Source organism: Ovis canadensis, chromosome 1 (genome assembly GCF_042477335.2).
Source record: "Ovis canadensis isolate MfBH-ARS-UI-01 breed Bighorn chromosome 1, ARS-UI_OviCan_v2, whole genome shotgun sequence".
NCBI lineage: Eukaryota > Metazoa > Chordata > Mammalia > Artiodactyla > Bovidae > Ovis > Ovis canadensis.
Genome location: NC_091245.1, coordinates 272,546,978 through 272,572,953, shown reverse-complemented (window position 1 = coordinate 272,572,953; position 25,976 = coordinate 272,546,978). Strand labels below are relative to the sequence as shown.

The following is a 25,976-nucleotide window of genomic DNA, read 5'->3' as shown; positions in this document are numbered from 1 at the left end:
GCCGGTGGGAGTACCCACAAGCCCCCGCGGCCCGGCGGGGCGGGGCCAGGCCGCCCGCGCTCCCTCGAGACCTTGGGGCCCGCCGGCGGGGGTGTCGGGGGAACCTGCCAGTCACCGCTTTGCAGGTCGGGAGCGCGGGGCTGTGGAAAGGGCAGGGAGGACCGCCTCGTCGAGGACGGACACAAGGCCTATGACTTCAGCGCCGCCGGAAGGAAGCTGGAGGGTGGGAGGACTAGAAGCAACTAGAGGAAGGGATTAGAAGAGAAGGCAGTCTCCCTTATCACCTCCTTGAAGGCAACGCAATAGCCTAGCGCCGCTTCGCGCCGCACAGCCTGACGGGAGCCTCAGCCTGCGGGCACGGGCTGCGCCCTCGGCGCGTCCCTGGACCCGCCCCCTCCCCGCGCGGGGCACGCCGGGAGAGCCGAGTTTACCCCCCTCCCCCCGGTCAACGGGCGAGAAGAAGAGGCATTTCCGGCGTCAAGACTGGTCTTTGCGGAAGGGGTGGGGTTTCCTCGATCCCGCCCCTCACGCCCGGGGGAGGCCGGGCCAAGAGTGACAGTCCTCGACCCACGCTAAGGCCCGCCCCTGCGCCGGAAGGAAGAAGAGTGGGGGGAGGGCGGTGTCGCGCTGGCCGCGGGAGCGGGGTCACGTGACGCAGCTGAGGGCGGGGAGAAGGGGGCGGGGCCCCGGGCGGAGGGGCGGGGCGAGTCCTCCCTGCCTTTCGGTCACGCGCGGCAGGAAGTGGTGTGCGAGGGGGAGTATTCACGATGGGGACCACCCTGGACATTAAGATTAAAAGAGCGAACAAGGTTTATCACGCTGGGGTAAGTGGGGGAGTGGGCGGGCCTACAGGTTCTGTCGTCTCCTCGGGTCTGGCACACTTTGGAGTTTTCCTGGGCGGGTGCGTCCGGGTCAGGTGGGAGCAGCCAGGTGCATCCTCCGCTAGGTGCGTCCCCCGCCAGGTGCGTCTCGCCTGCGCGGCTGGCTGCTCTGCAGCGGCGTCCGCCGGGGTTGCCGCCGCGGTTGGGGGGCGTGCAGGGCGCCTGGCCCCTTGGACATCCAGCCTGGCCGGGGGCTTGAACTGTGACTTAGCACCGCGGTCCGAGGAGCTCAACCACCAGACGCTCCGTTTCTCGCTTGTAAGAGGAATGCAAAGGTCTAGGGCCAGAAAGACAGATGTAACCTTGGAAGTAGAAATACACTCTGTAGGCGGTACAAAAGTTACTCGTTTCTCTGGTTTTGGGGACTGAAGGAATTGCATGTTAAAATGCAAATTAAAAAAAAAACCTTAACGATGCCATAAACAAGTTTTGTGCCATAGCCTCTTAATCTCCTCGGGCGCCAGTTTCCTTATTTGCCAAAGGAGAATGCAAGGTTTTTCTCCCTCTAACTCGGGCAATCTCAACCCTTACTGTAACTAAATCAGAATCTATTGCCCTGGGAATATACGCTGACCGGGGTTTCATACCTAGAGACCCCTGTGATTCTGGCCCCTGTGCAGCCGGGTTGAAATCGCAGCCAACTCTATGAGTATGTGGAATAAAATTGAGAGGAGTGGTTGGTCACGTGAATGCAGCGAGGGCTCAAAAGGGATGCTTAAAGCCTTTGAGGGCAAGACCATTGAGGAAACTAAATGTTTACACAGATGCAAGACAATTTGATTATCTCCAGGTTATTAATTACAGAGGGAAAAAGCTACGTTTATAGTGCAGGAATCGGACAGTCCCTGTCCTAACCAAGACCTGCGGTGATACCACCTTACCACCATAGTTGACACGTTCTGGCACAGTAAAAGAGGATTTTGGTAGGGAGCACTGAAGGAAGATACGACTCAGCTATGTGGTGTTCCTGCCGAAAATGCCTAACTTTTCTTGGTTAATAGGGAAACAGGCATATTCACAATTGAGAAACATTCTGTGCATTTATTGGCCTGGATTCTTCAGATATGTCAGTGTCATTAAAAGGACAGGACATTTTTATTTTTTAAGATTCAAGAGATGACAGGGATCTAACGACCAAATATACCTAATTTTTGATAAATTTGAATATGGGCTATATGTTAAATAAAAGCTTTAAATTCCCCCAGTCTGATGTTCATATTTTGGTTATGTGGGCGACTCCTCTACATGCTGAAGTATTTAGGAGTGAAGTGTAATAACTAAATTTTAAATGACCTGGTCATAAATGGGTGTGTGTGTGTGTGTGTGTGCACGTGGGGAGAAAGAAAGCAACAGTGCCAACATACTAACAGTTGCTGACTCTGCTTGAAAGCCTTATGGGTCTAATTTGATGTCTTAAAAAAGCTTTATTGCGTTCTAATACCATAAAATTTACTCTTTTCAAGTGTATAATTCAGTGGTTTTAATATACTCAAGAGTTGTGCAACTATCACACCCATCTAATCTTAGAACATTTTTATCCCCCCTCTCCAGAAGAAACCCTGCACCCAGAATCCTTCATTCCTCATTCCCTCTCCCTCTTAGACCCAGGCAATCACAGACCTGTTTTCTGTCTCAGTGGATTTGCCTGATTAGGACATGGTCGTGTATATAGGATTATACAATCTGTGGTCTTTTGTGACTGACTGCTTTCCCTTACGCGTGAACTCTTAACACATTATGCTGCTGTAGCCGATATCGGTTCCTCATTTGTTTCCATGGCTCAGTGGTATTCTGTTGTGTGGATACATCACATTTTATTTATCCATTCATCTGTTGATGGACATTTGGGTGGTTCTCACTTTTTGACTATTATGATTAATGCTACTTTGAACAGCATTAATCTAATACAGGTTTTTGTGTGAACATATGTTCCATTTCTCTTGGATATATACCTTGGAGTGGATTTGCTGGGTAATATGCTAAACAGTGTCAGACTTTATTTTTTTGGGCTCCAGAATCACTGCAGATGGTGACTGCAGTCATGAAATTAAAAGACGCTTACTCCTTGGAAGAAAAGTTATGACCAACCTAGATAGCATATTCAAAAGCAGAGACATTACTTTGCCGACTAAGGTCCGTCTAGTCAAGGCTATGGTTTTTCCAGTAGTCATGTATGGATGCGAGAGTTGGACTGTGAAGAAGGCTGAATGCTGAAGAATTGATGCTTTTGAACTGTGGTGTTGGAGAAGACTCTTGAGAGTCCCTTGGACTGCAAGGAGATCCAACCAGTCCATTCTAGAGGAGATCAGCCCTGGGTGTTCTTTGGAAGGAATGATGCTGAAGCTGAAACTCCAGTACTTTGGCCACCTCATGCGCAGAGTTGACTCATTGGAAAAGACTGATGCTGGGAGGAATTGGAGGCAGGAGGAGAAGGGGAACGACAGATGATGAGATGGCTGGATGGCATCACTGACTCGATGGACGTGAGTCTGAGTGAACTCTGGGAGTTGGTGATGGACAGGGAGACCTGGCGTGCTGCGATTCATGGGGTTGCAAAGAGTCGGACATGACTGAGCGACTGAACTGAACTGAATGCTAACTTTGGCTCAGTGGTAAAGGACCCACCCGTCAGTACAAGAGATGTGGGTTCAGTCCCTGGGTCAGGAAGATCCCTGGGGAAGGAAATGACAACCCACTGCAGACTTCTTGCCTGGAAAATCTCATGGACTGGGGAGCTTGGTGGGCTACAGTTCATGGGGTCCCAAAGGGTTGGGCGTGACTTAGTGACTCAACAGCGCTAACTTTATATTAGTATTTAAAGGCCTTCCAAACAGTTTTCTGAAGCACCTGCATAGTTTTACTTTCTTACTGTTAGTGTGTGAGGGTTTCAGTTTTCTCGGTACTTTGTATTTTCTTAACTTTTCTGTATCTTGGAAAATACCAAAAGTAAAAATTGGGAAGACTTCCCTGGTGGTCCAGCTGTTAAGACTTTGTGCTTCCACTGCAGGAGTTAAAGATTCAATCCCTGGTCAGGGAACTAAGATCCTGCATGCTGTACAGTGCAGTCAAAAGGTAAAAAAAAAAAAGAATTTAAAAAAGGGGGGGAGGCAGGGACAGGCAATATGTACATTTAGTTTTAGTGCTTATTATTTTCCTTCAAAAGATGACACATTTTATTCCGAGATGTTACAGCAGCTGGGATGTTTTCTGTTTTAAAGTATGGTAGAAGTAGTAAAAGTTCCGTTCAGTCGCTCAGTCGTGTCCGACTCTTTTCGACCCCATGGGCTGCAGCACGCCAGGCCTCCCTGTCCATCACCGGCTCCTGGAGTTCACTCAGACTCATGTCCATGGCATCGGTGATGCCATCCAGCCATCTCTTCCTCTGTCGTCCCCTTCTCCTCTCGCCTTCAGTGTTGGCATCAGGGTCTTTTCCCAGGAGTCAGTTCTTTGTATCAGGTGGCCAAAGTACTGGAGTTTCAGCTTCAGGATCAGTCCTTCCTATAGATGATGTATGCATTACTAATACCAGACGTCAAAAACCAAGAGATGCTGTGAAACGGAAATTCCTCAGAACGTGGGCTCCTGAGTCTGTTTATGTGCTTTTCAGGCTCTTAGTTATTATGGAAGCATGTGAGAACGGTTTTGGTTCTGTGGACACCGAGAGGCTAAGTTATACTGGGGTTTTAAAATTGTCATTTAGGTGGTTTTCCTCGAAAAGGATGCTCATTCAAGATGGTAGTGCTTGTCCCCCCCCCCCCATCACAATTGAATCATTTTTTAAAAAAATATATAAACACAGGATTTTACAAAAGGCTGGGAAGTGAAAAGTCGGGTTCCTACTCTTTCCGACCCTTTTTCTGTCCTTGGAGGGATCTGTTGACTCTGTGTGTGTTCTTGTGCCAGACAATTTCTGTGAGCAGTAGTGGCCCGTGTACGCAGACTCGCACGCAGATGCAAAACTTCATCTTTTTGCTGAACCGTGTAGCCTGGATGTGCACGCCTTTCCATATCATCACATCATCATCAGTTCATTCTTTCTAGACTGTTAAAGCAGATTTATTCAACCCGTGCCTGTGGATCTCCTGATAGAAGTAAGCATACCCTCACCTGTGCTCCAGGGGTGCGTCTCTGTGTAAGGGAGCGCAGAGGGAGGTGCAGTTGTTTGGGGGGGGGGGTGGGGGCAGGGCCCTTCTGGAGCTCCATTGAGATGGCGAGGCTCCAACCTGGTGTTGAAAGCTAAGTGCTGGGCCGGGGTCTCCCTCTGCCCCCCACCCCCTCAGCCCCATCTGTTTCCAGCAGAAGAAACAGACAATAGAAGCGAAGAGAGCAGGATCTGGGAGACACTGGCAAAGCCATCCAAGTCCACAGACTGGCTTCTCTTATTCTTATTTCCCCACCTTTTACAGCTGCTCACCCTCATCTCATTTGTCAGTGAGTTTTTAAAGAGACTTTGCTACCTTGTCTTTCCGGAATATTTTTCTTTTCCTTGGGTTTATTCCCCTCTTCTCATGTTTATTGTTTGTTCGTTCGTTTTCGTATTTTAACTTCATAAATCAGCTGTTCGACTTTCTAAATTGTAGCCCTTTTAAAAAAAGAAGGCTTTTTCTTCCTAAGTGCAACTTCTCCAGGTCTTAATTCTCATCTGGAGGATGAGTCTGAGCCTACTCAGAGACTTTTGTTGTGAGAATTAAATGAGATAATGTTTGAAGATATTTACTATAGCTTCAGACCCAAGTGAAGTGAAAGTTGCTCAGCCGTGTCCGACTCTTTGCAACCTCATAGACTATACAGTCCATTAAATTCTCCAGACCAGGATACTGAAATGGGTAGCCTTTTGCTTCTCCAGAGGATCTTCCCAACCCAGGAACTGAACCCAGGCCTCCTGCTTTGCAGGCGAATTCTTTACCAGCTGAGCTGTGAGGGAGGGGTCAAATGCTAGGTGGTGGTAGCGCCACACTTTTCCATGACTTCAGTCACTGATGTAAATCTCGTTGTTCGTGCACCTCACACATGGCGTGGCGCATGCTCATCAGATACGGCAGTGACTGCTGGATGCGTCCCCACTGCAAACTGGCTGTGACTTTGGCATCCCTGTGTACTTCTTTGCTCAGTGAGGTAGGTGTGTTCTTGAACCAAAAGTTTGACTCAAATGCATTGTACATTACACTGTATTTTCAGTGTACTAGAGGAGCTTATTGGTTCAAAGAACCCTGCAGTAAATATTTTTGTAATGTAAATATGGTTCGTTTGTTTTTATAAATTCGGAATGTCTTACATTCTGAAATCCTGGCCCACATACTCATGAAAATGACACTGTTCAATATTATGGTTGTGAAAACATCAGTGGGAGGTTTACTGCCCAGCGTAGCCAGGCTGCGGTGATGAGGAATTTGTGCACAGTGGGCTGATTACTGTTACTACAAGAATATCAAGGTTTGCATTGTGTCTTACTGGCTTTCATGTAATTTCTTGTTTTTTAAGAAAAAGATTAAAAGAGGAAAAATCCTTAATATGCCAGTTCATAATTTTGAAGAAAAATTGCAAAGCTAGGATGTTGTGTAAAAAGCCTCAGTATTCTGCTGGATTCTTGATACATTAATGGTCAGTTTTAGTGAATGCTGGTGCAGATCCTTGGGTTAGGACTTTGACCTAGGAGGAATCTCAGGATAATTTTGTGGGAGGTATGAACCTTTTAAGGAACGCAGTTATCCAAACCTTAAGTGAGTCTTTTTTCTCACTAATTATCTAATACTCCCAAAAAGGCTTGTCTTCTCAATCATTTCCCAACACTTACATGATGCATGAGAAGTATTTTCAGTTACCCAAGGCTGTTTGAACCCTGGGACACGGTGAAAGTGTTCATTAGTGGCCCGTTTGGTGTTTGTTGCAGCAAATTTTGTCCTGGCCCAAGGATTACTGATCAAGTTCGCTAACTTCAGATTATATTACAAAGCTCTGGAACAGTGTGGTACTGGCCCAAAAACAGAAATACAAATGAATGGACAGGATAGAACGCCCAGAAATAAACCCATGCACATATGGTTAATTAATCTATGACAAAGAAGGCAAGAATATTCAGTGTAGAAAACACAGTCTCTTTGATAAGTGGTGCTGGGAAAACTGGACTGCTACATGTAAAAGAATGAAATTAGAACATTCTCTAATATGATACACAAAAATAAACTCGAAATGGATTAAATACCTTAATGTTAGACTGGATACTATAAAACTCCTAGAGGAAAACATGGGCAGAACACTTCTTGACATAAATCTCTACAGTATGTTTTTGGATCTATCTCCTAGAGTAATGGAAATAAAAATAAACAAATGGGACCTAATTAAACTTATAAGCTTTTGCACAGCAAAGAAAACCATTTACAAAAAAAAAAAAACCCTACAGAATGGGAGAAGATATTTGCAAATGATGTGAATAACAAGAGATTCATCTCTAAAATATACTAAAGTCTCATAGAGCTCAGTATCAAAAAACAACCCAACCAGAGAATGGGCAGAAGATCTAAATAGACATTTCTCCAAAGAAGACATACAGAGGGTAAAAAAGCACGTGAAAAGACGGTCAGCATTGCTAATTATTAGAAAAATGTGAATCAGAACTACAATGAGATTCCATCTCACACCGATCGGAATGGCCATCCTCAAAAAGTCTACAAGTAGCACACCTGGAGAAGATGTGGAGCGAAGGGAGCCCTCCTACACCATGGCTGGGAATGTAAGCTGGTGCAGCCATGATGGAGAACAGCATGGAGGGTCCTCAGAAACTAAAGATAGAGCGATTCTATGATCGAGTGTTCCCACTCCTGACCGTATATCCAGAGAAAACCATAACTGATTGGCAGGCAGATTCTTTACCACTGAGCCACCAGGAAAGCCTTTTTTTTTTTTTGCTTTGAAAAAAAAATAGTTTTTTCCAACATGTTTTCTCATTGATTGTTGTTGTGTATGTGTTGCCTTCTTGATTTTTGTATATTAATTTTCTACCCCACTATCTTCCTTCTTAAAATTCTCTTCATGTTGATCAGTTCAGTTCAGTCACTCATTTGTGTCCGTTTCTTTGCGACCCTGTGGACTGCAGCACGCCAGGCCTCCCTGTCCCTCACCAACTCCTGGAGTATACTCAAACTCCTGTCCACTGAGTCGGTGATGCCATCCAACCATCTCATCCTCTGTCGTCCCCTTCTCCTGCCTTCAGTCTTACTCAGCATCAGGGTTTTTTCCGTTGAGTCAGTTCTTCACATCAGGTGGCCAAAGTATTGGAGTTTCAGCTTCAGCATCAGTCCTTCCAGTCAATATTCAGGACTGATTTCGTTAGGAAATCCGAACCGGTTGGATCTCCCTGCACTCCAGGGGACTCTCAAGAGTCTTCTCCAACACCACAATTCAGAAGGATCAAGTCTTCAGCACTCAGCTTTCTTTATAGTCCAACTCTTACATCCATACATGACTACTGGAGAAACGATAGCTTTGACTAGACAGACCTTTGCTGGAAAAGTAATGTCTCTGCTTTTTAATATGCTGCCTAGGTTGGTCATAACTTTTCTTCCAAGGAGCAAGCGTCTTTTAATTTCATGGCTGCAGTCACCATCTGCAGTGACTTTGGAGCCCCCCAAAATAAAGTCTGTCACTGTTTCCATTGTTTCCCCATCCATTTGCCATGAAATGATGGGACCGAATGCCATGATCTTCGTTTTCTGAATGTTGAGCTTTAAGCCAACTTTCTCACTCTCCTCTTTAACTTTCAAGAGGTTCTTTTAGTCCTTCTTCGTTTTCTGCCGTAAGGGTTGGTGTCATCTGCATATCTCAGGTTATTGATATTTCCCCCAGCAATCTTGATTCTGTTTGTGCTTCTTACAGCCCAGCGTTTCTCATGATGTACTCTGCGTAGAAGTTAAATAAACAGAGTGACAATATACAGCTTTGACGTACTCCTTTCCCAATTTGGAACCAGTCTGTTATTCCATGTCCAGTTCAAACTGTTGCTTCTTAACCTGCATCCAGATTTCTCAGGAGGCAGGTCAGGTGTGTGTGGATTTTGTCTTACTTTAGTGTTGTTGTATTTGCTTAACTTTTTTAAACAGAAACTCTTCTTCTGTGTTTGGGAGTAGTTTAATATTGGTTTTTTCTGTACTTACACATTTGGGAATGATCTGTGAAGCTCTCTAGGCCTGGTGCTTTGTGGGCGTGGGGGACTCGTGTGTCACTTTTTCTAATTTTTCTAACTTGTTTGTTTAGCTTTCCCATCTCCTTTGGAGTTAGTTTGGATAAATTATATTTTCCTAGAAAAATAAATCACTTTATTGACTTTTCAAATTTACTTATATGCAGTTGAACAATGTGTTCTTTTATTATTATTTTAATTACTACTGTGTCTTTGATATTTGTTATTTCTTGATTAGTTATTTGCTTTGCTATTTTTTTCCCTGAAGAAAGACCTCTAAGACCTATTGGCCTCATTTGCAGGCTCATTTGTTCAGTTTTTGTGACTGTATCATGGGCTTCCCTGGTGACTCAGACAGTGAAGAATCCACCTGCAGTGCAGGAGACCCGGGTTCAGTCAGGAAGATCCCCTAGAGAAGGGCATGGCTACCCACCCCAGGATTCTGGCCTGGAGAATCTCTTGGACGGAGGGATCTGGTGGGCTACAGTCTATGGGGTCGCAAAGAGTCGGACACGACTAAGCAACTGACACACACACATTTTCTTAATTTGTTGTATTCTCTCCACTGTCATTTCTTAGTTGAAATTAAGAATGACAAGAGAGTGGTAACATTTTTAGTCTGTTTATTTCCCAGGTACTTCACCGCTTTTTCCTTCTTCTGCCATAGGGATTAAGGAAGGAAACCGTTCCGTTGATATTGTGCTTATACTGTGGCATTCAGTAGTCAGCTCAGATTCTGTTCCCATGAGATTAGCTGAAAATGTTACAATTAAATAGAAGCGGAACCAAGTGCTAATGTGTTATTTAATTGATAAAGTTTGTGAAATTGTATTGTCCGGTTTCAATTCTGGGACACTATACTTTTACATATATTTTAAAAAATATACTAGTGGATTTAAATGATGAAAAATTAGGTTTTTATTTCATTCTATTGTACAAAAGTTAATAGAACTAATTTTAATTAAAAATTTAAAAGTTAAATTAGTATTTCAGAAGAGTTTTCATGCAAATTTGCTTATGAGCTTCTTAACGTTAAGAACAAAATGTGTTCTACATCTTGAATTCTGCTTAAAATGGAGCTGATACTGTTTGTTTTAATTTAGACTTTGGGGCTTTGGGGTGGGGAGCAGTAAACAAAACCAAAATACTTAGAATATTTATGAGACATAGAGGGCTTCCCTGTGGCTCATCTGGTAAAGAATCCACCTGCAATGCGGGAGACCTAGGTTCAATCCCTGGGTTGGGAAGATCCCCTGGAGAAGGGAACAGCCACTCATTCAAGTATTCTGGCCTGGAGAATTCCATGGAGTGTATAGCCCATGAGGTTGCAAAGAGTTAGACATGACTGAGCCACTCAGCTCACTTCACTTCAAGATACATAGAATATCCCCTGCTCCCCTAATTGCACACAATGTGAAAACTCAGTGAATGTTTTTTCACCCAATGACTATAGGAAATAAAAGGTAAACAGATTTAAATGCCAGTAGAACAGATTTTTTTTTAATACTTAGATCTGTGGGATCATTTTTAATTTTTGCATTTTTGTTCCTTTTCTGCCATCATATCACCATGTGACCGCTATCACACACTGAACCTGAAGGTCATTTCAGAAAGGTGGTGTTTTGTATTTGCTGTGGATCCTCTTCGGTTCAGTTCAGTTCGGTCGCTCAGTCGTGTCCGACTCTTGGCGACCCCATGGACTGCAGCACGCCAGGCTGATGGACAGGGAGTCCATCACCAACTCCCGGAGTCTACCCAAACTCGTGTCCATCGAGTTGGTGATGCCATCCTACCATCTCATCCTCTGTCGTCCCCTTCTCCTGCCTTCAATCTTTCCCAGCATCAGGGTCTTTTCCAATGAGTTAACTCTTCACATCAGGTGGCCAAAGTATTGGAGCTTCAGCTTCAGTCCTTCTGATGAATATTCAGGACTGATCTCCTTTAGGATGGACTGGTTGGATCTCCTTGCAGTCCAAGGGACTCTCCAGAGTCTTCTCCAGCACCCCATTGCTCCTTGCTGCACACAAACCCCCATCGCGGGTGGAGACTGTCACGTCCGCGGTGACAGGCAGGAGTGAGGTTAATGTGTGTGTTCTCTGACTTCAGTGTCTGCGGAGAAGTGAATGGTGGTCTGGCGCGGAGTCCTCGTGCTGGACCGTGCACCAGCTTGTGAAGCAGGATGGTGGGGCGGGGGCGGGGACGGAGACGGAGGGTGCTGAAGGGTGGCCGCCAGGCTCGCTGGGCAGAGGACATGCTGTTGAGCCGCTCATGCCTTTGCCAGTGTGTCGTCATCTTAGCGTCACTGAGAAAGAAGGTAAAGGAGGGTCTTCCCTGTGTCACCCTTCTGAGGGGGTCGTCATACACGCTCCTGTGCCTGGCGGCTCTGAATCTGCCATCCCCCCAGGCCCTGCTCTTTGCCCTTTTGAAACCGGACCTGTGTTGGGATTCTCCAGTGGGAACCTGTGTCCAGCAGGTGGTGGGGGGATGAGATTGCACCCCCTTGGACCCTCCCCAGGGCCGGGCCTTCCCCACCATGCCATCCGGGCATCTCTGTGACAAGTGCCCACTGAGCGTCTTCATCTTGGACCACGTTGATGGTTCCAGAGGCCAACTTTGCTAGTGAACCAGGCGGATGAAAGAACCGTGCTAACGTGTCGGGTGGCTGTCTCCCCTCCCCAGGAAATGCTCTCCGGGGTGGTGGTCATATCTGGGAAGGACTCTGTCCAGCACCAGGGCCTCTCCCTGACGGTGGAAGGAACCGTGAACCTGCAGCTCAGTGCCAAGAGCGTGGGAGTGTTCGAAGCCTTCTATAATTCCGTTAAGGTAAGAATGCCTGACTTGCACGTCTGTAGCTCCTTTTCCAAATGTTGGGGGTTGGTGTGCACGTGGTGTCTTAGCTTCATCGTTGTTGTTTGCTAGGAGTGGTGGCAGGCATGCTTTTACGACTGAGTAATCAGACTGAAAAAACACATGCAGATATTTTGGTTCTGAATCTATGCTGTTATCAAAAGTCTGCTTGTGTTTATTCTCATCAGACAGGGTTAGGGGGACTTGAAGGGGATACCTTCAGCCCTTACAGAGCCCAGAGCCCTCTGGGAAGTTATGCCTGGGCCTTCTCACCTCTCACCTTCCTAAAGCAAAACTGTTATTATAACTCTTATTTTAGTCCAGCTGCGTCCAGGTAAAACGCTGGTGAAACCCTTCTTTCCTGTCGCTTGTGGTTCTGTGTTCTAGGATGTAAACTTTCTGTTGTATGTAGAGTTTCCTTTTCCTGAAGGGCAGATTTAACTCTTTTAAGTTCTGAGGAGGAAGAGTTAAGGGGAAAGAAGGGTTCACAAAGAGCATGCAGATTTCAGGGCCTGTCCACACGTCCCCACAGCTTTCTTTTCTTTTCCTCCGTCAGCACTTGAGGGACTCACTTCCAGAGTTGTGGGGGGGGGGGGTGCGGATCTCCCAGGAGATGATTTACTAGCCACAGGCATGTGACAAGGAGCGCGGACTGATGGACCGACTTGCACGTGCCCTTGCAGCCCATCCAGGTCATCAACAGTACCATCGAAATGGTGAAGCCAGGAAAATTTCCCGGCGGCAAAACAGAAATTCCTTTCGAGTTTCCACTGCACGTGAAGAGTAACAAAGTTCTGTACGAGACGTACCATGGCGTGTTCGTCAACATCCAGGTGCGTGTCCTGACTTCTCTTGTGCATGACAGCTTGCTCTTTGTGTCACTGAAAGTTCGTAAACAAATGGGCCCAAGAACTTAACGCTGTAGGCATTGCTAAGCCCCTCCTGTGTTCTGTACTGATTTCTCATCTTGCCCTGCAGAACATAGTGTGTGTATGTAAATACGACCATTATCCTTGATGGAGACCCTGGAGAGCCCACAGCGTAGCTTCTCCTGAGGAGTCCCACCGTTTCTCTGGGGCCCTGTGCAGGCCACGCCGACACTGTCGGGGGTGCTTTATTGTTGGAAATAGATAGGCCCTCACGCTTCTCTGGTGCCCGCACTGACTTGTCTGTTTCGAACGTATAAATATCTCTTTGTTTCATACCCAAAGGCTACCGCTCTGACATAGGCCTGTATTCTTTATTGAAGAGCCCGTGTAAATGAGTGGGGGGGAAGGTGGATTTATGACTTCCTGTCCACCTCTGCCGGTTCAGGATGTCTGTCACAGTCCCCATTGTTGTCTCAGGCGCAGTTTGGAGTCATGACTCAGAGCGAGAGAAAAAGAGCCTTTCCTTTATTCAGTGGAAAGAAAGGTACTTTTGTGATATCAGCCTTGCAGCCGGTCCCTCGCCGGATGAGACAAAAGCATTTTGTCTCACGTGTGTGCAAGAGGGCTGGCAGTTAGGAAATTTTTTTGATTTATTAAGTTTTAGCTGAAATTTGGTCCTGGTAGAGATGATTGCCCTGCTGTAAAATGCAGTGCTTTAAAAATAAAAATCCTCCAAACACTCGTGAGAGTTTAACCCATGGTTTGTGTGCATGTGGGTTTTATGAATGGCTTGAAAGGTTGGTCAAAAAGAAACATGTAGTGTGATGTAATATGTTGCAGTAAATATCTTTCTGTACAAAAACTTTTCTAGTCCTTTCTTGTCAGTGCACCTGTTTCAGCAGTAAATACTCTGAGGGCTTCGGGCCGCTCATAAGAAGGGACAGTAAAGTGCCTGGACTCAAAAGGAGCCACTTGCATAGACACACCGCTGGTGTAGAGACCCAAGTCCTCTGACCTGCTTTCAAGATGCAGAATATTTTTACCATGAAAGAAAGTGAATGAAAAGTGCTTTTTTTTTTTTGGCAAGACTGAAAATCTCTCAGTTCAGTTCAGTTCAGTCGCTCAGTCATGTCTGACTCTTTGCAACCCCATGAACCACAGCACACCAGGCCTCCCTGTCCATCACCAACTCCCGGAGTCCACCCAAACCCATGACCATTGTGTCAGTGATGCCGTCCAGCCATCTCATCCTCTGTTGTCCCCTTCTCCTCCTTCCCCCAGTCCCTCCCAGCATCGGGGTCTTTTCCAGTGAGTCAGCTCTTCACATCAGGTGGTCAAAGTATTGGAGTTTCAGCTTCATCAGGCCTTCTAGTGAACCCCCAGGACTGATCTCCTTTAGGATGGACTGGTTGGGTCTCCTTGCAGAAAATCTCTCAAACATCGCATTTTCAAAATTACTTTTTTTTCTCTTGTCAGAATCGCCATCAACCTGGTTTACCCACACAGCTCTTCCTTGATGCTATTTACTAATAGAAGCATACATTCATTAGAAACAATAGAATAACATCCAATTTTCTGTGGTCATACTTCTTACTTGTCACTTTCTTTTCCTGTGTTTAGCATTCTTGTTAAAAGATTCATTTGTTTAACATAAAGTTGGAAGTCTCACCCTTTTCCGCATAGTGCCTGGAAGGGCATCAGATGAAAATACAAAAACTTGGGGGTCCTGTGCAGCTGTGTGTGAGCTGGAAACCAGTTCAAATGCAGAAGGAGAGTTAGCATGTGGTTAATTCTTAGGTAAATAATCACCCTGACCTCGGTTTATTTAGATCATTAGATTTTACCACTTTGAGGGTCAACCTCAGAATGTTGTAACATGGAATTCTGCACCTCCCCAAATATCTCGTAAATTTCTGAAACCATAGAGATGTCCTCTCAACCTCATATTTATAAGAGCTGGTCACTCTTTTGCTTATCACCTAGATTCAACATTTATTAGAATTTTGCCACCTTTGTTTCATCTGTATTCTGAATCATTTCAAAGTTAGTTACAGAATCTTGACACTTCATCTTAAAATCATCAGGAGATAGGGACGTTCTTTCTACATAACGCCAATTAACGTTTTCACACCTCTCAGTAGGAACAGAAATTCTCCAGTGTCATCTAATTCCCAGTTCTTAACTCAGATTCGTCATTGCTTCTTTTGAGAAGCATGCGTCTTGGGAGACACCAGGATTGCGACTTCCTGATCTCGTTCTCATTCATCCGTGCACTCACTCAGTCTCTGGACAGGCCTTCTTCTAGCCTCTTGGTTGGACAGTGGGCGGGTGCCACCCGGAGGGGCAGCGACCACCGTGGCCTCACAGGGCATGGCCGTCTCAGTGCCAGGACTCATCACACTTTCCGTGAAGATTCCCGGGTGTGTCACTTGGGAGAGAAGGTGTTCTTGTTGAGCCTTAACAACAGTCTTTCTCAAATCATACCGGTGCAGAGACACTTTTCATTTATTGTTGGAATTGCGTTGTGGTACCGTATTGTGGGGCTTCCCTGGTGGCTCAGAGGTTAAAGCGTCTGCCTGCAATGTGGGAGACCTGGGTTCGATCCCTGGGTCGGGAAGATCCCCTGGAGAAGGAAATGGCAAGCCACTCCAGTATTCTTGCCTGGAGAATCCCATGGACGGAGGAGCCTGGTGGGTTGCAGTCCATGGGGTCGCAAAGAGTCGGACACGACTGAGCGACGTCACTTCACTGTAATGTAAAAATAGTAAAAAGCCTGACAACATAAAGGATTTAAAATGTAGCCAGTAGTAGGTTGCCAGCTCGCAGGGCCTGGCTTGCTCGCAGGGCCTGGCTTCCTCGTCACTTCTTAGGCGGAGGGCTCCATCATATTTGCTCTGATTCTCCTAAGCCACGTTTGCATCCATCTCTCATCCTCATTTGTAGATGGAGCATAGAGGAAGCTGTCAGTCTTGCCAGTCGTCTTCTGTACAACCACTTTTTCCTTGAAAAGTTGTTTAAATCACAGGGTAGTTTTATTTTTGTTCTACTCTTGTGGCCCTACTAGTGGGGTTTTATATTGTTAACACAAAGTACAGTGATACCCACACTTCTGCTGAAATGGTTTATTCAGCAGTAAATGATCGAGATGCCTGTCCTGCTTGTTTATGGTGAAAATATCCCTTCTAGGAGTCTGCTTTAAATCTGCTGGCCTATGTCTTCTTTCCTCATTCCCCTCCATGGTGTGTTTACTGTCAGTCAGAAGAGATCGCATCTTGGGGCTTGCCTGGCAGTGCAGTGGTTAAGGCTGCACACTTCCAGTACAGGGGGCTTGGCTTCCTCCCTGGTCAGGGAATGAAGGTCCCACATGGCACACAGCATGGCCAAAGAAGAAATCGACTCTTACACTTCCTCTGGAGCCCTGCTCATGTCTGACCCTCCTTAACCTCCTGTAGGTCTTGCCATGTAGATCACTCATTAATAATTGGGAAAGATCCAGATGGAGTGAAAAGATCCAGGGCTTTGCAGCAGACAGACCCAGGCTTGAGTTACCGTATTGCATAAAGATTTGGAGTGTGGGTGTCTGCCGCAGGCAGGTGTAAACTCAGATCCCACCTCTGTGAACCAGATGGCCTTTATGACCTCTCCTCCTGGGGGTTGATGAGGTCTCTTTGTGAAGTACTTACTCAGCCTAGTTCCCAGCACCCAGAACATGGCGAGTAAATAATCACTGAATGATTAAATAAATGAATTCATGGTGACTATCTGTATATTATGTCAACCGTCCTTACCTTTGTATTGTCAGAATTAATCAAGAAAGTGCCATAAAAGAATTTAGTCAAAATCGTTCAGTCATGTCTGACTCTTTGTGAGTCCATGGACTGTAGCCCTGCCAGTGTGAGTCCATGGACTGTAGCCCTGCCAGGCTCCTCTGTCTGTGGGATTCTCCACACAAGAATACTGGAGTGGGTAGCCATTCCCTTCTCCAGGGGATCTTCCTAACTCAGGGATCGAACCCAGGTTTCCGTGCAATTCCTAAAACACATTGGTGTTTTCCTGTTTTCTCCATCTTTCTGCCCTCTCCCACTCATCACCAGCTGCCTTATATTACCAATTACTGCTTTGACACTTAAAAAAAACCTTTAGTGACCCAGTTGGTACCCATTATTCACACTCTTTCATTTACAAATTATAGAAATCTCGCTCAAACTGGCTTAGCCAAAACAGGGACATTGGATCCTGGAACTCACGATTCCAGGGGACTGTCTAGGCTGGGAGAGGGGACACCGGTCAGCCCCCAGCTCGGCGTTCTTAGTGGCAGAGAACATTCTCCTGGCTTGGCCACCCCTGCAGAAAAGATTCTTCCCCTGGTCTAGCAGCGGTTCTGGCTCTGGTCACTTCCAAACCAGCGTGGGCTGGGGGAAGCCAGCCCTCCCAAACCCCTGAGGCTGAAAATGAGGAAGGGTCGTTCCCATTGGGAAAAGAATCAGGGAGACCAGGCAGGCCCAACAAAATACTGCCCATAGCGTGTGGCTGTACAGGAAGGACGATTACACAGATACACGTGCGTGTGTGTCACATGCAAACGGAACAGACGCGTGTGTAGTGCAGTCCTTGCTGAGCTAGTCCGGCTGGGGAGGCCAGACCGAAATCTCGATAGAGAATATGTGTGTGTTTTTGCCCCTGGAAAATCCACGGACAGAGGAGCTACAGTCCTTGGTTGGCAAAAGAGTGGGACACGACTTAGCAACTAACAGTAGCAACATATGTATATATGTGTGTGTGTGTGTGTGTGTGTGTGTGTGTATATATATATGATTGTGACTATACACACACACATATAAAGGCCCTTGTAGACAACAGTGTTCTTTTCTATTTCTTTTCTAAAGTTTCATCTCCCAGGAGAACCTTAATACATAGTAAGTACCTTAAGTACATAGTTCTTCTTTAACCTGGACAGGTCGGTCATAATAGTCCTAACTTCTTGATTCACGACACATACGGTTCCAGTTCTACAAATTATTTGTAATGTTTTTCCCGAGATGATTAAAACACTAGCTTGCTTTATTAAACGTACGCGATTTTTGTTTGTTTGTTTAAGACAGTAATGTGCCATAGAGTTTTGTTAGCAGTCTCTCGCTGCCATGGACAGGATGGGAAGGGACAGTCTCGAGTCAGGCCGACTTTCCAGCCTGGCGCCCAGCTCTGTGGCGGGCTCCCTGTCGCAAGGCACAGGGCCTGTCTTGCGGAAGGTACGGGGCGTCTGCCTCGTTGGCTGTGAGTCTCAATGCCCCAGGGTTTGCAGCTCTGCTGCTATGATTTCTCATCCTTTCTATAAAGTCGCTGCTGTTTCACCCAGAGCCGTGACGTGCCAGCCCTGACTTGTTATCTCACCAGGTCCTCACTAAAGTCGCATTGGTGTCCCCATCTTCCAGAGCAGGAAGCTGAAGCTCAGAGAGGCCGTGTTCCCTGTCCGGGCTCACACAGGGAGGCTGATGCGCAGCTCTGCCTCACGGGTCTTTCCCCGTGTGACAGGTGGGGTTCCGTGAGACTCTGCACCCGTCCCAGGGGTCCAGCTATAGGATGGCCCTGGGCACGGGCTGAGGTGTCTATTACAGAAATACTTTTCATTTTGAGCGTTAACTCCCCCGGGTCTGTAGACTAATTTTGTATGGCGTGTTAATGGGACGGAACCTTGTCTGTGTGTGATTCTGTGATGAGAGCAGACCCTCTCAAGAACGTCTTCTCTGCCTTTCTCTGCAGTATACCCTGCGCTGTGACATGCGGCGGTCCCTGCTGGCCAAGGACTTGACCAAGACCTGCGAGTTCATCGTCCACTCCACCGTAAGCCGCCCTCAGGGGCCCTGGGCTTGGTAGCAGGACTCTCCCGCGGGGCCTGGGGCTGCACCCGCTTAGCAGCAGCGAGTTAGCTGCATGTGCTCCGTGGCTGCTGCACAGGGCCCCGGGACTCGTCAGAGACGGGGGAGCATGATTCTCCCGGCCTGGCCAGCAGCAGGGTAGCAGCGTGCATGCCATTCCCTGGGCCAGACCCGCCGGGCGATGCCCCTAGCCCACGGGGTGCTGTGCCTGAGGATTCTGTGCCTCACCTGAGGAGCCCCAGGCCAGGTGCGCAAGCCCGCCCTTGGTCCTGGAGGGAGGCATCGTCTCGTCCTTCGAGGCCGCTTCCGCTAACATCTGGCAGAAACATGCCCGGCTGCGGGATAGGAAGGCCAGGGCCCTGCGTTCTTGGCCCATGAGGCAGGAACACGCTGGGGTGCTGGGGAGGGGGCAGGGAGAGCCTTTTCAGACACCTTCTGCCGGGACTCTACAGTGACAGAGTGTCCTTAAGCGGTCCTTTCACGTGCTAACTGGGGGGGCTAGGTCCCCTCCCCCCAGGGGACATGTCGGGGCTGGCACTCATGCCCACAGCCCTGGTGTCCCTGTGTCTCAGTTCTCCAGGCCTTTGGGGCAGGGCCTCTGGACCCTGTTATGAAATGTCCACGGATGCCTTAGTGATGACTGAGAGAAGATGTGGGAGCCTGTGCGCATAAGATCGGTGAAATCACTGATGCCCTTGCATCAGTTTTGTGACTTTTTTAGGATTTTCAATTGTGTGTAGTTTCCCTCTCTAAATTTTCAGTAGATGTTTCTTTCAGTGCTATGGTTTTTAAAAAAATGAAAATATTTCTCATTTTTGGAAGTCACTTCATTTAGAAACAGATGTTTTCCTTCTGTCCAATCAAGGGTTTTCAAATGGAAGCTAAAAAAATTTTCTTCTTCATGTAGATTACTCCCTTAAAAAAAAAACCACATGCCATTTCATGTCTTAAATAAAAAGAGCCTCCACCTTTGTGAAGAATAAGCCCAAATTCAGCCCCTTGCCTGGGGCTGGGCGCCCGGTGACCACACAGGCTGGTGGCGGTGGCAGAGCCACCTGGGGCTTCCTCCCTGCTCCTGGGGGTCACCCACAGTTAGCCCCGAGGGATCATGGTCTCTGTGAATAATTTCACTAGAAGCCAAACTACGCCATGACCCACAGTTGACAAGTTAAATATTCCTTTCTGTGCTGTGAGGAAAAATATATTCACAAAAGAATATGTTCATGAAGCTATTAGTAAAAAGAGTAGCTTCAAGAACACTATTTCCGAGAGTAAGCTTTTGGTGAGTAAAGTGGGCAAGCTGGTCAGGGGCCTTTCTCCTCCACGGCTCCCCCGACATCGGGGCCTCAGTGGCCTTTGGGCCCCAACCTGAGTAAAAGGCACTGGGCAGGCCCCAGGAAGCCTGGCTGCGTTGATGGATTCTGTGCCTATGTGATGGAGGTGGTCATTGTTAACAAATTTCCGTAACGCTGATAATTCATCTGTTGCCTTACAGTGTGATTCTTCCTGGTAGGAGGTTAGTTGTACAGCTGAGTGGCTAACAGCTCCAGCTGTGGAACCAGGGTGCCTGGGTTTGACTGTCTGTTCTGCTCTGGACTTGAGTGACCAGGTGAGCCATCTGTGCCTCACTGACCTCACCTGCGCAGTGGGTCCAGGGCCACAACGGCACTGCACGGGCCCGTCACAGAGACACTTCAGTGTACAATCTTATTCTTGGAGACAGCTTCAAATAAACGTCTCCCAGCAATACCGCCCTGCTTTTAAATTCTGGACCTGCAAGGGACCTTAGAGACAAAGAAGCCGGGCCCCCCATTTTCCAGATGCGGAAACTTGTTGGGGATGAAGACATTGGACAGACACAGCCTTATTTCCTGGTAGAACTATGTTTTAGAACCCAGGCACCCTGCCTCTTAGCACCAAGGTCTCCCGTTCTTGTGCTGCCTTGCATTTCCGGAAACGAGGAAAAACAAGTTGGAGCTGTGGGACTCTCTCCTGATTTCAGTTCTTCCCCGTTTTAGCCTCAGAAGGGGAAATGGACTCCGAGCCCCGTGGACTTCACGATCACACCTGACACCTTACAGAACGTCAAAGAGGTAACGTGCTCTGTACACGCGGCACCAGGGCGACTTTCCTTCCTTCCATCCTTCTCGTTGTCTTGGCTGTGCTGGGACTCACTGCCCCATGCAGGCATTCTCTAGTTGCGTCCCCCCGCCCCCCGCCATTGCAGCACCCAGACTTCTCGCTGCAGTGGCTTCTTGCGGCGCGCAGCCTGTGCAGGCTTCATAGTTGCAGCACGCGGGCTCCGTAGTTGTCAGGTACTGACTGGGTTTCAAAGACTCAGTAGGAAAAAAGAGAATTTAAAGCATCATGTATGATTGTAATATACTGATTACATGTGGAAGAGACAGTATTTTCAATATACTGAAGAATCGCCTGTTTCCTCTTTTTTTAAAGTGGCTAGTAGAAAATTTTAAATTGCACATTCGCTTCTTCCCATTTGTGGCTCACCTCATGTTTCTGTTGGACAGTGCGTTCTAAACTCTGAATTGACTTCAGTAACTGGGACCTCGCCGTAGGAAGGCGTGCTAGGCAGTGTCTCTAGCTCCTCAGACCTGTTCTTCCCACCACACCATCACTCACCCACGGCCATATTCCTCTGTCCAAAGAGAAAAGGTCCATAGGCGTGTAGTCCAGCATGGAAGAAAGGTTGTTCACTTCAGAAATAAAGTAAATCTCTCCTTGGCTTTTCAAAATTGCGTAGTTGGGAACACTTTTAAATTGATTATCTTTTTTTTTTTTTCTTGGTGACAGGTAGTCCTTAAACACTCTTGTCAACTTCCTCAGACGTTTTTTAAAATGTTACTTATTTATGGCTGTGCTGGGTCTTCACTGCTTTGCGAGGGCTTTCTCAAGCTACAGCAAGTAGGGGCCGCTCTTGCAGTGTGCAGGCTCCTCCTTGCAGCGGCTTCTCTTGTTGCCGAGCGCAGGCTCTAGGGCGCGGGCCCAGTAGTCCTGGCACCCTGGCTTAGTTGCTCCACGACATGTGGAATCCTACTGGACCAGGGATTGAACCCGTGTCCCCTGTGTTAACAGGCGGATTCTTACCCACTGACCACCGGGGAAGGTCCCTCGGACATTCTTATGTCATGGTACTTGGTCAGATGGAGTTGTGCAGACCTAAGGCAGGCAGGCAGGCTGCTTTGGCGAGAGAGCTGGTCTTTGTCAGGCGCCTTAGGTCTATAGATAAGTCGTTGAATCATTCCGTCTGTTACTCAGACTATTGTAAGTGCTGCTGTCCATTTTTGTCAGTTTTGTCAGCCAGGCTCCCAGTGAGTTTTGTGTAAATTTCCAGACTGTGTTCAGTTCTTCTTTGTACCAGAGTGGCTCAAGCCTTTTCCCCCGGCACCTCCCATTCCTGACGTGTCTGGTTTTGTCTCGTTTCAGAGGGCCTTGCTCCCCAAATTTCTCATCAGAGGACATCTCAACTCGACCAGCTGTGTGATCACACAGCCACTGACGGGAGAGCTGGTGGTGGAGAGCTCGGAGGCCGCCATCAAAAGCATCGAGCTGCAGCTGGTGCGCGTGGAGACGTGCGGTAAGGCTCCCCGACCCTCTGCTGCCACTGGCCCACAGCCACGAGCTCGCCTCTCATCTCCAGGGTCCTGCAGAGCCAGCGGGACAGCAGGGGACTCTCCTGTTGATGCACCTTCTCTCAGAGTCCCTGGCTGCTGCCTCAGCCTGAATGGACGTGCGCTGTGTCCTGACCCCACGATGCCCTCTCCCTGCTCCAGGCTGTGCAGAAGGCTACGCCCGTGATGCCACAGAGATTCAGAACATTCAGATCGCCGATGGGGACGTGTGTCGGGGGCTCTCCATCCCCATCTACATGGTCTTCCCCCGGCTGTTCACCTGCCCAACGCTGGAGACCACCAACTTCAAAGTGGGTACGTGCGCGCCCTTGAGGTGCCCCTGGGAGGGGATGGATCTGCTGGTCTGCTGATCTCGGGTGCAGCATGGAGCACCCAGTCCTTTGGTTGCTGCACAAAATTGTGTGCAGAGCAGCTGGGTGGCGCCCAGGGTTGAACTTGCTTCATCCCCCGAGAGACAGCGTGGGCTGTTCATGTGATGACGTGCTCTCTGAAGGACACTAACTTGGCCAGGGACCAGCTAGCCAAGCTCGTGGGGAGGTCGGATCGGCCCTCTGATGGGCTGGTATTTGATGGGGACACAAGACCTGTGACAGCCCAGTGAACAGTCATCTTCCCAAGGGCTGTGGCTATGGCAGCTGAGGGGAAGTCGGTGGTTTTCAGTGTTCACACGACACATACTTGGACCACAAGATCTGAGTTGCGTTAAGATGCACTTTTCAGTCCTGCTTTTTCTCCCTTCACCTTGTATTGTGGTTGAATCTGCAGATAGAGAACCGCAGTTGTGGTGGAAGTGGCAAATAAGGGGCAGCCTGTAAATTCCGTGTGGATGTGTGACTGGGTGGGAGCCTCCCTGACTTTGGTTGTTCAAGGGTCAGCTGCACCTTTGATTTTTAAGTTAAGGAGGAGGAGCTTATCTGTCAATTTTTCAACTTGGTTTTGCTATGTAAACTTTAAGAAAGGTCCCAAAATTATTCTTTTCTGCTACACTATGCATTAGGCACCTGTACTATCTGCACCTTATTTCTGTCAGACTTTACAAAGCATCCATGTAGCATTTAATGTAGCGCCCATGATTCTTCCATAGAAATAATGCCCTCAGCCCATCAGCAGAGACATTGGTGGTGCTTTTGTCCTTGTGGCTCATGTTTTGTTTGCTTGGGGGCTTGTGCAGTGGCCACCCCTTCAGCTGAGGGGCCCCCGCAGGAAGGAGGTGGCCTGTGGTCATTGAGCGCTGCAGCCTTTCGTTTCCCTGGGGTCACCGTCTCATGGCCGGGAGGTCAGGCTCCGTTCTCAAGGGGGAATAGGGTGAGCCCCGTGTCCTGAGTTAGGCACACGTCTTGGTGTGCTCTTCCACCCTGATGGTGCCCACCTCGGGGGACTTACTGGGCATGGCCAGGCCTACAGCTCTCCCTAGCTGAGCCTGTGGCCCTCCGCACTGGGAGGAAGCCAGCACCAGTCCTGCTGTGGGCCTTCTGTGCCTGCCGGGCCTCCTCTCTGTCCCCTCCAGGGAAGACAGCAAGGTCGCGGGAAGATAGGGCAGGATGGGGCTGGGCAGCCCAGAGGGTGTTGCGGCCTGTGACAGCCATCAGAAAGAGGAAGGGAACATGGCAGCCGCTGCGGTACACACTTCTGCCCTGGCCAGTGCCAGGCCAAGGCGATGGCCACACGCGGGGACTCCGGCCACAGGGGGCCCTGGAGGAGCCAGCCCCCAGCCCCTTCCCTGCACGCTGGGGAGGGACCCAGGCTTGTCTCTCTTTGGGGGCTCCCTCCTCAGACACCCCCTTCCCTGTCATCCATGTGCTGACCCTTAGCCCCTAGAGAGTGGGGAGAAAGATTCCTCTGTGTGCTGAAGGTAGCACACAGGGTAGAGGAATGTTTGAACAGGTGTCATGGACAAATAAACGAGGCTCCAAAGGGACAGCCGGGAGACAGCTTGCCTTCTTTTCTGAGTGCTGTTTCTCGCCTGGCCTGGGGTGCTCCCGGTGGGCTTCGGGCCAGCGTGGGGTCCACTAGTCCACCCAGGACGGTAGGACAGGTTAAAAAGAAAGCCAAAGCGCACCGATGAGCGGATGGGATTCTAGGAGATTCTGTGCAGTAGAGACAAGAGGACGAGATTATTTGAGAATGCGGGACCTTAACAGAGTGTCCCAGGGTGAGAAGACCAACATACTCAGGCAGTCCCGCCCGGGTAGCCACCTACACCGATTTCTCCTGGCAGCTTGGGAGGGTGCGCGTGCAGAGTCCCAAGGCAGGGGCTGCTGCCTCTCTGTCCAGAGCCCCAAGGCAGGGGCTGCTGCCTCTCTGTCCAGAGTTTGGCGGAGCCCGAGCGGGGCTGGCGTTCGCGCCTCTGGGGTCGGTGAGTGTTGAGCCTGTCTGTCCTTTCTCTCCCCCAGAGTTTGAGGTGAACATCGTGGTGCTGCTTCACCCCGACCACCTCATCACCGAGAACTTCCCACTGAAGCTCTGCAGGATGTAGCCAGGAGCAAGGGAGTGCACTGCGAGGGCGGCCCTTGGAAATGCAGTCATTCCCCCGCCCCCCACCCCAGGAGCTGAAGCTGGCAGCACGGACCCGCTTTCTTGGTGGTTCTGTATCAGAAAGAGTCTGACCCTCCTTCCACGTTTCTTTGAGGCCCCTGTCATCAGAGCTTCCCTTGGAAATGCGTCAGGATTTCTTAACGGTCTTGGCCAGATGGCTTCCCAGAGAGCAGGTGGTCTTCTCCCTCCTGACCAGACCTGCTGTTCACGTTCAGAAAATAGTTAACAGAGGCTGAACTTTGCTGGAGAGCGAGGTCAGGGAGGAGGAAACTTCCTGGCCGGGAGTGGCGGTGGCCGGGACTCCACTCCGCCCGCCCCGCCCCCAGGCCCCGCCCCGCCCCCAGGCCCCGCCCCCAGGCGGTCGCGCATGCCCACGGCTCAGGACGTTGGCCACGCCCACCGAGGATGGCACAGGGCCGCTCACCCGAAGTGGGTAATGGGTTTTCCTCTCTTTTCTCCTGCCATTTTTTCACGATAACATCAAACCTTTTAGGGAACCTGGGGAAGATGTGCCTTGCCTTCAGGGGAGCGAGGGTCTGGTGACCACGGCTGGCGCTGGAGTGTTTCTCTCAGGGCCTGCTGTGACGTGGCCTGCCGCCATCTCCCCAGAGTCCGTTCCAGTGCGCGGTTCTGTGAGGGGGTCAAGCCGCAGGTCCGCACCGCCTTGGGCTGGGTGCTGAGGGGCAGGACCCCCGGCGTGAAGACACCCCTCCGTGCTGGGTGGGGCCCGGACTCCGAGAGCTTGCGGTCCTGCCTGGAGGACCTGTGGTGGGGGAGGGGTCCGGAGTTGGCCGGAAGCCATTTTCTCCCCCGCCTCCCGTGGGAATTTTCTCAGTGGAAGGTGGGCATGTGACAACACGTTTCTTCCTTCAAATCCTACCACTGTTTCCGTGGGTCCGCGTGAGTTCACCTCAGAAGTGCACACTGCCTGGCCTTCTGCGGCAGCCCCCCGCCTGGCAGGCTCCGGCCGAGGGGGCCCAGGGGGCCCCAGTGGTCCTTCCATTGTCCCAGGCCAGCTCTGGTGACGCCGATGCTGAGGGCAGACAGACTCCACTCAGGCTCTGCTCCACCCTTGGGCTTCACCAGTGCGTGGATACAACTTACTCATCAAGTCATGTAAAAAGGTGTTCCCAGAAAATAGA

At 49.0% G+C, this 25,976-nt stretch overlaps 1 protein-coding gene across 1 annotated transcript; it reads left to right on the top strand.

Annotated features, from left to right (window-relative positions):
• The first annotated feature begins 589 nt into the window (after positions 1–589).
• Positions 590–24,957, top strand: VPS26C (VPS26 endosomal protein sorting factor C). Its single transcript, XM_069568192.1, has 8 exons — positions 590–824; positions 11,737–11,880; positions 12,588–12,737; positions 18,534–18,614; positions 20,668–20,742; positions 22,094–22,244; positions 22,441–22,593; positions 24,693–24,957. The coding sequence occupies exons 1-8, from the start codon at positions 768–770 to the stop codon at positions 24,773–24,775; spliced, it is 894 nt and encodes a 297-aa protein (XP_069424293.1). The 5' UTR covers positions 590–767; the 3' UTR covers positions 24,776–24,957.
• The last annotated feature ends 1,019 nt before the right edge of the window (positions 24,958–25,976 follow it).

Coding starts and splice junctions, on each gene's coding strand:
- VPS26C (XM_069568192.1), top strand. CDS start 768: ATGGGGACCACCCTGGACATTAAGATTAAAAGAGCGAACAAGGTTTAT. Junction 11,881..12,587: donor CCTTCTATAATTCCGTTAAG/GTAAGAATGCCT, acceptor GTGCCCTTGCAG/CCCATCCAGGTCATCAACAG. Junction 18,615..20,667: donor AGTTCATCGTCCACTCCACC/GTAAGCCGCCCT, acceptor TCCCCGTTTTAG/CCTCAGAAGGGGAAATGGAC.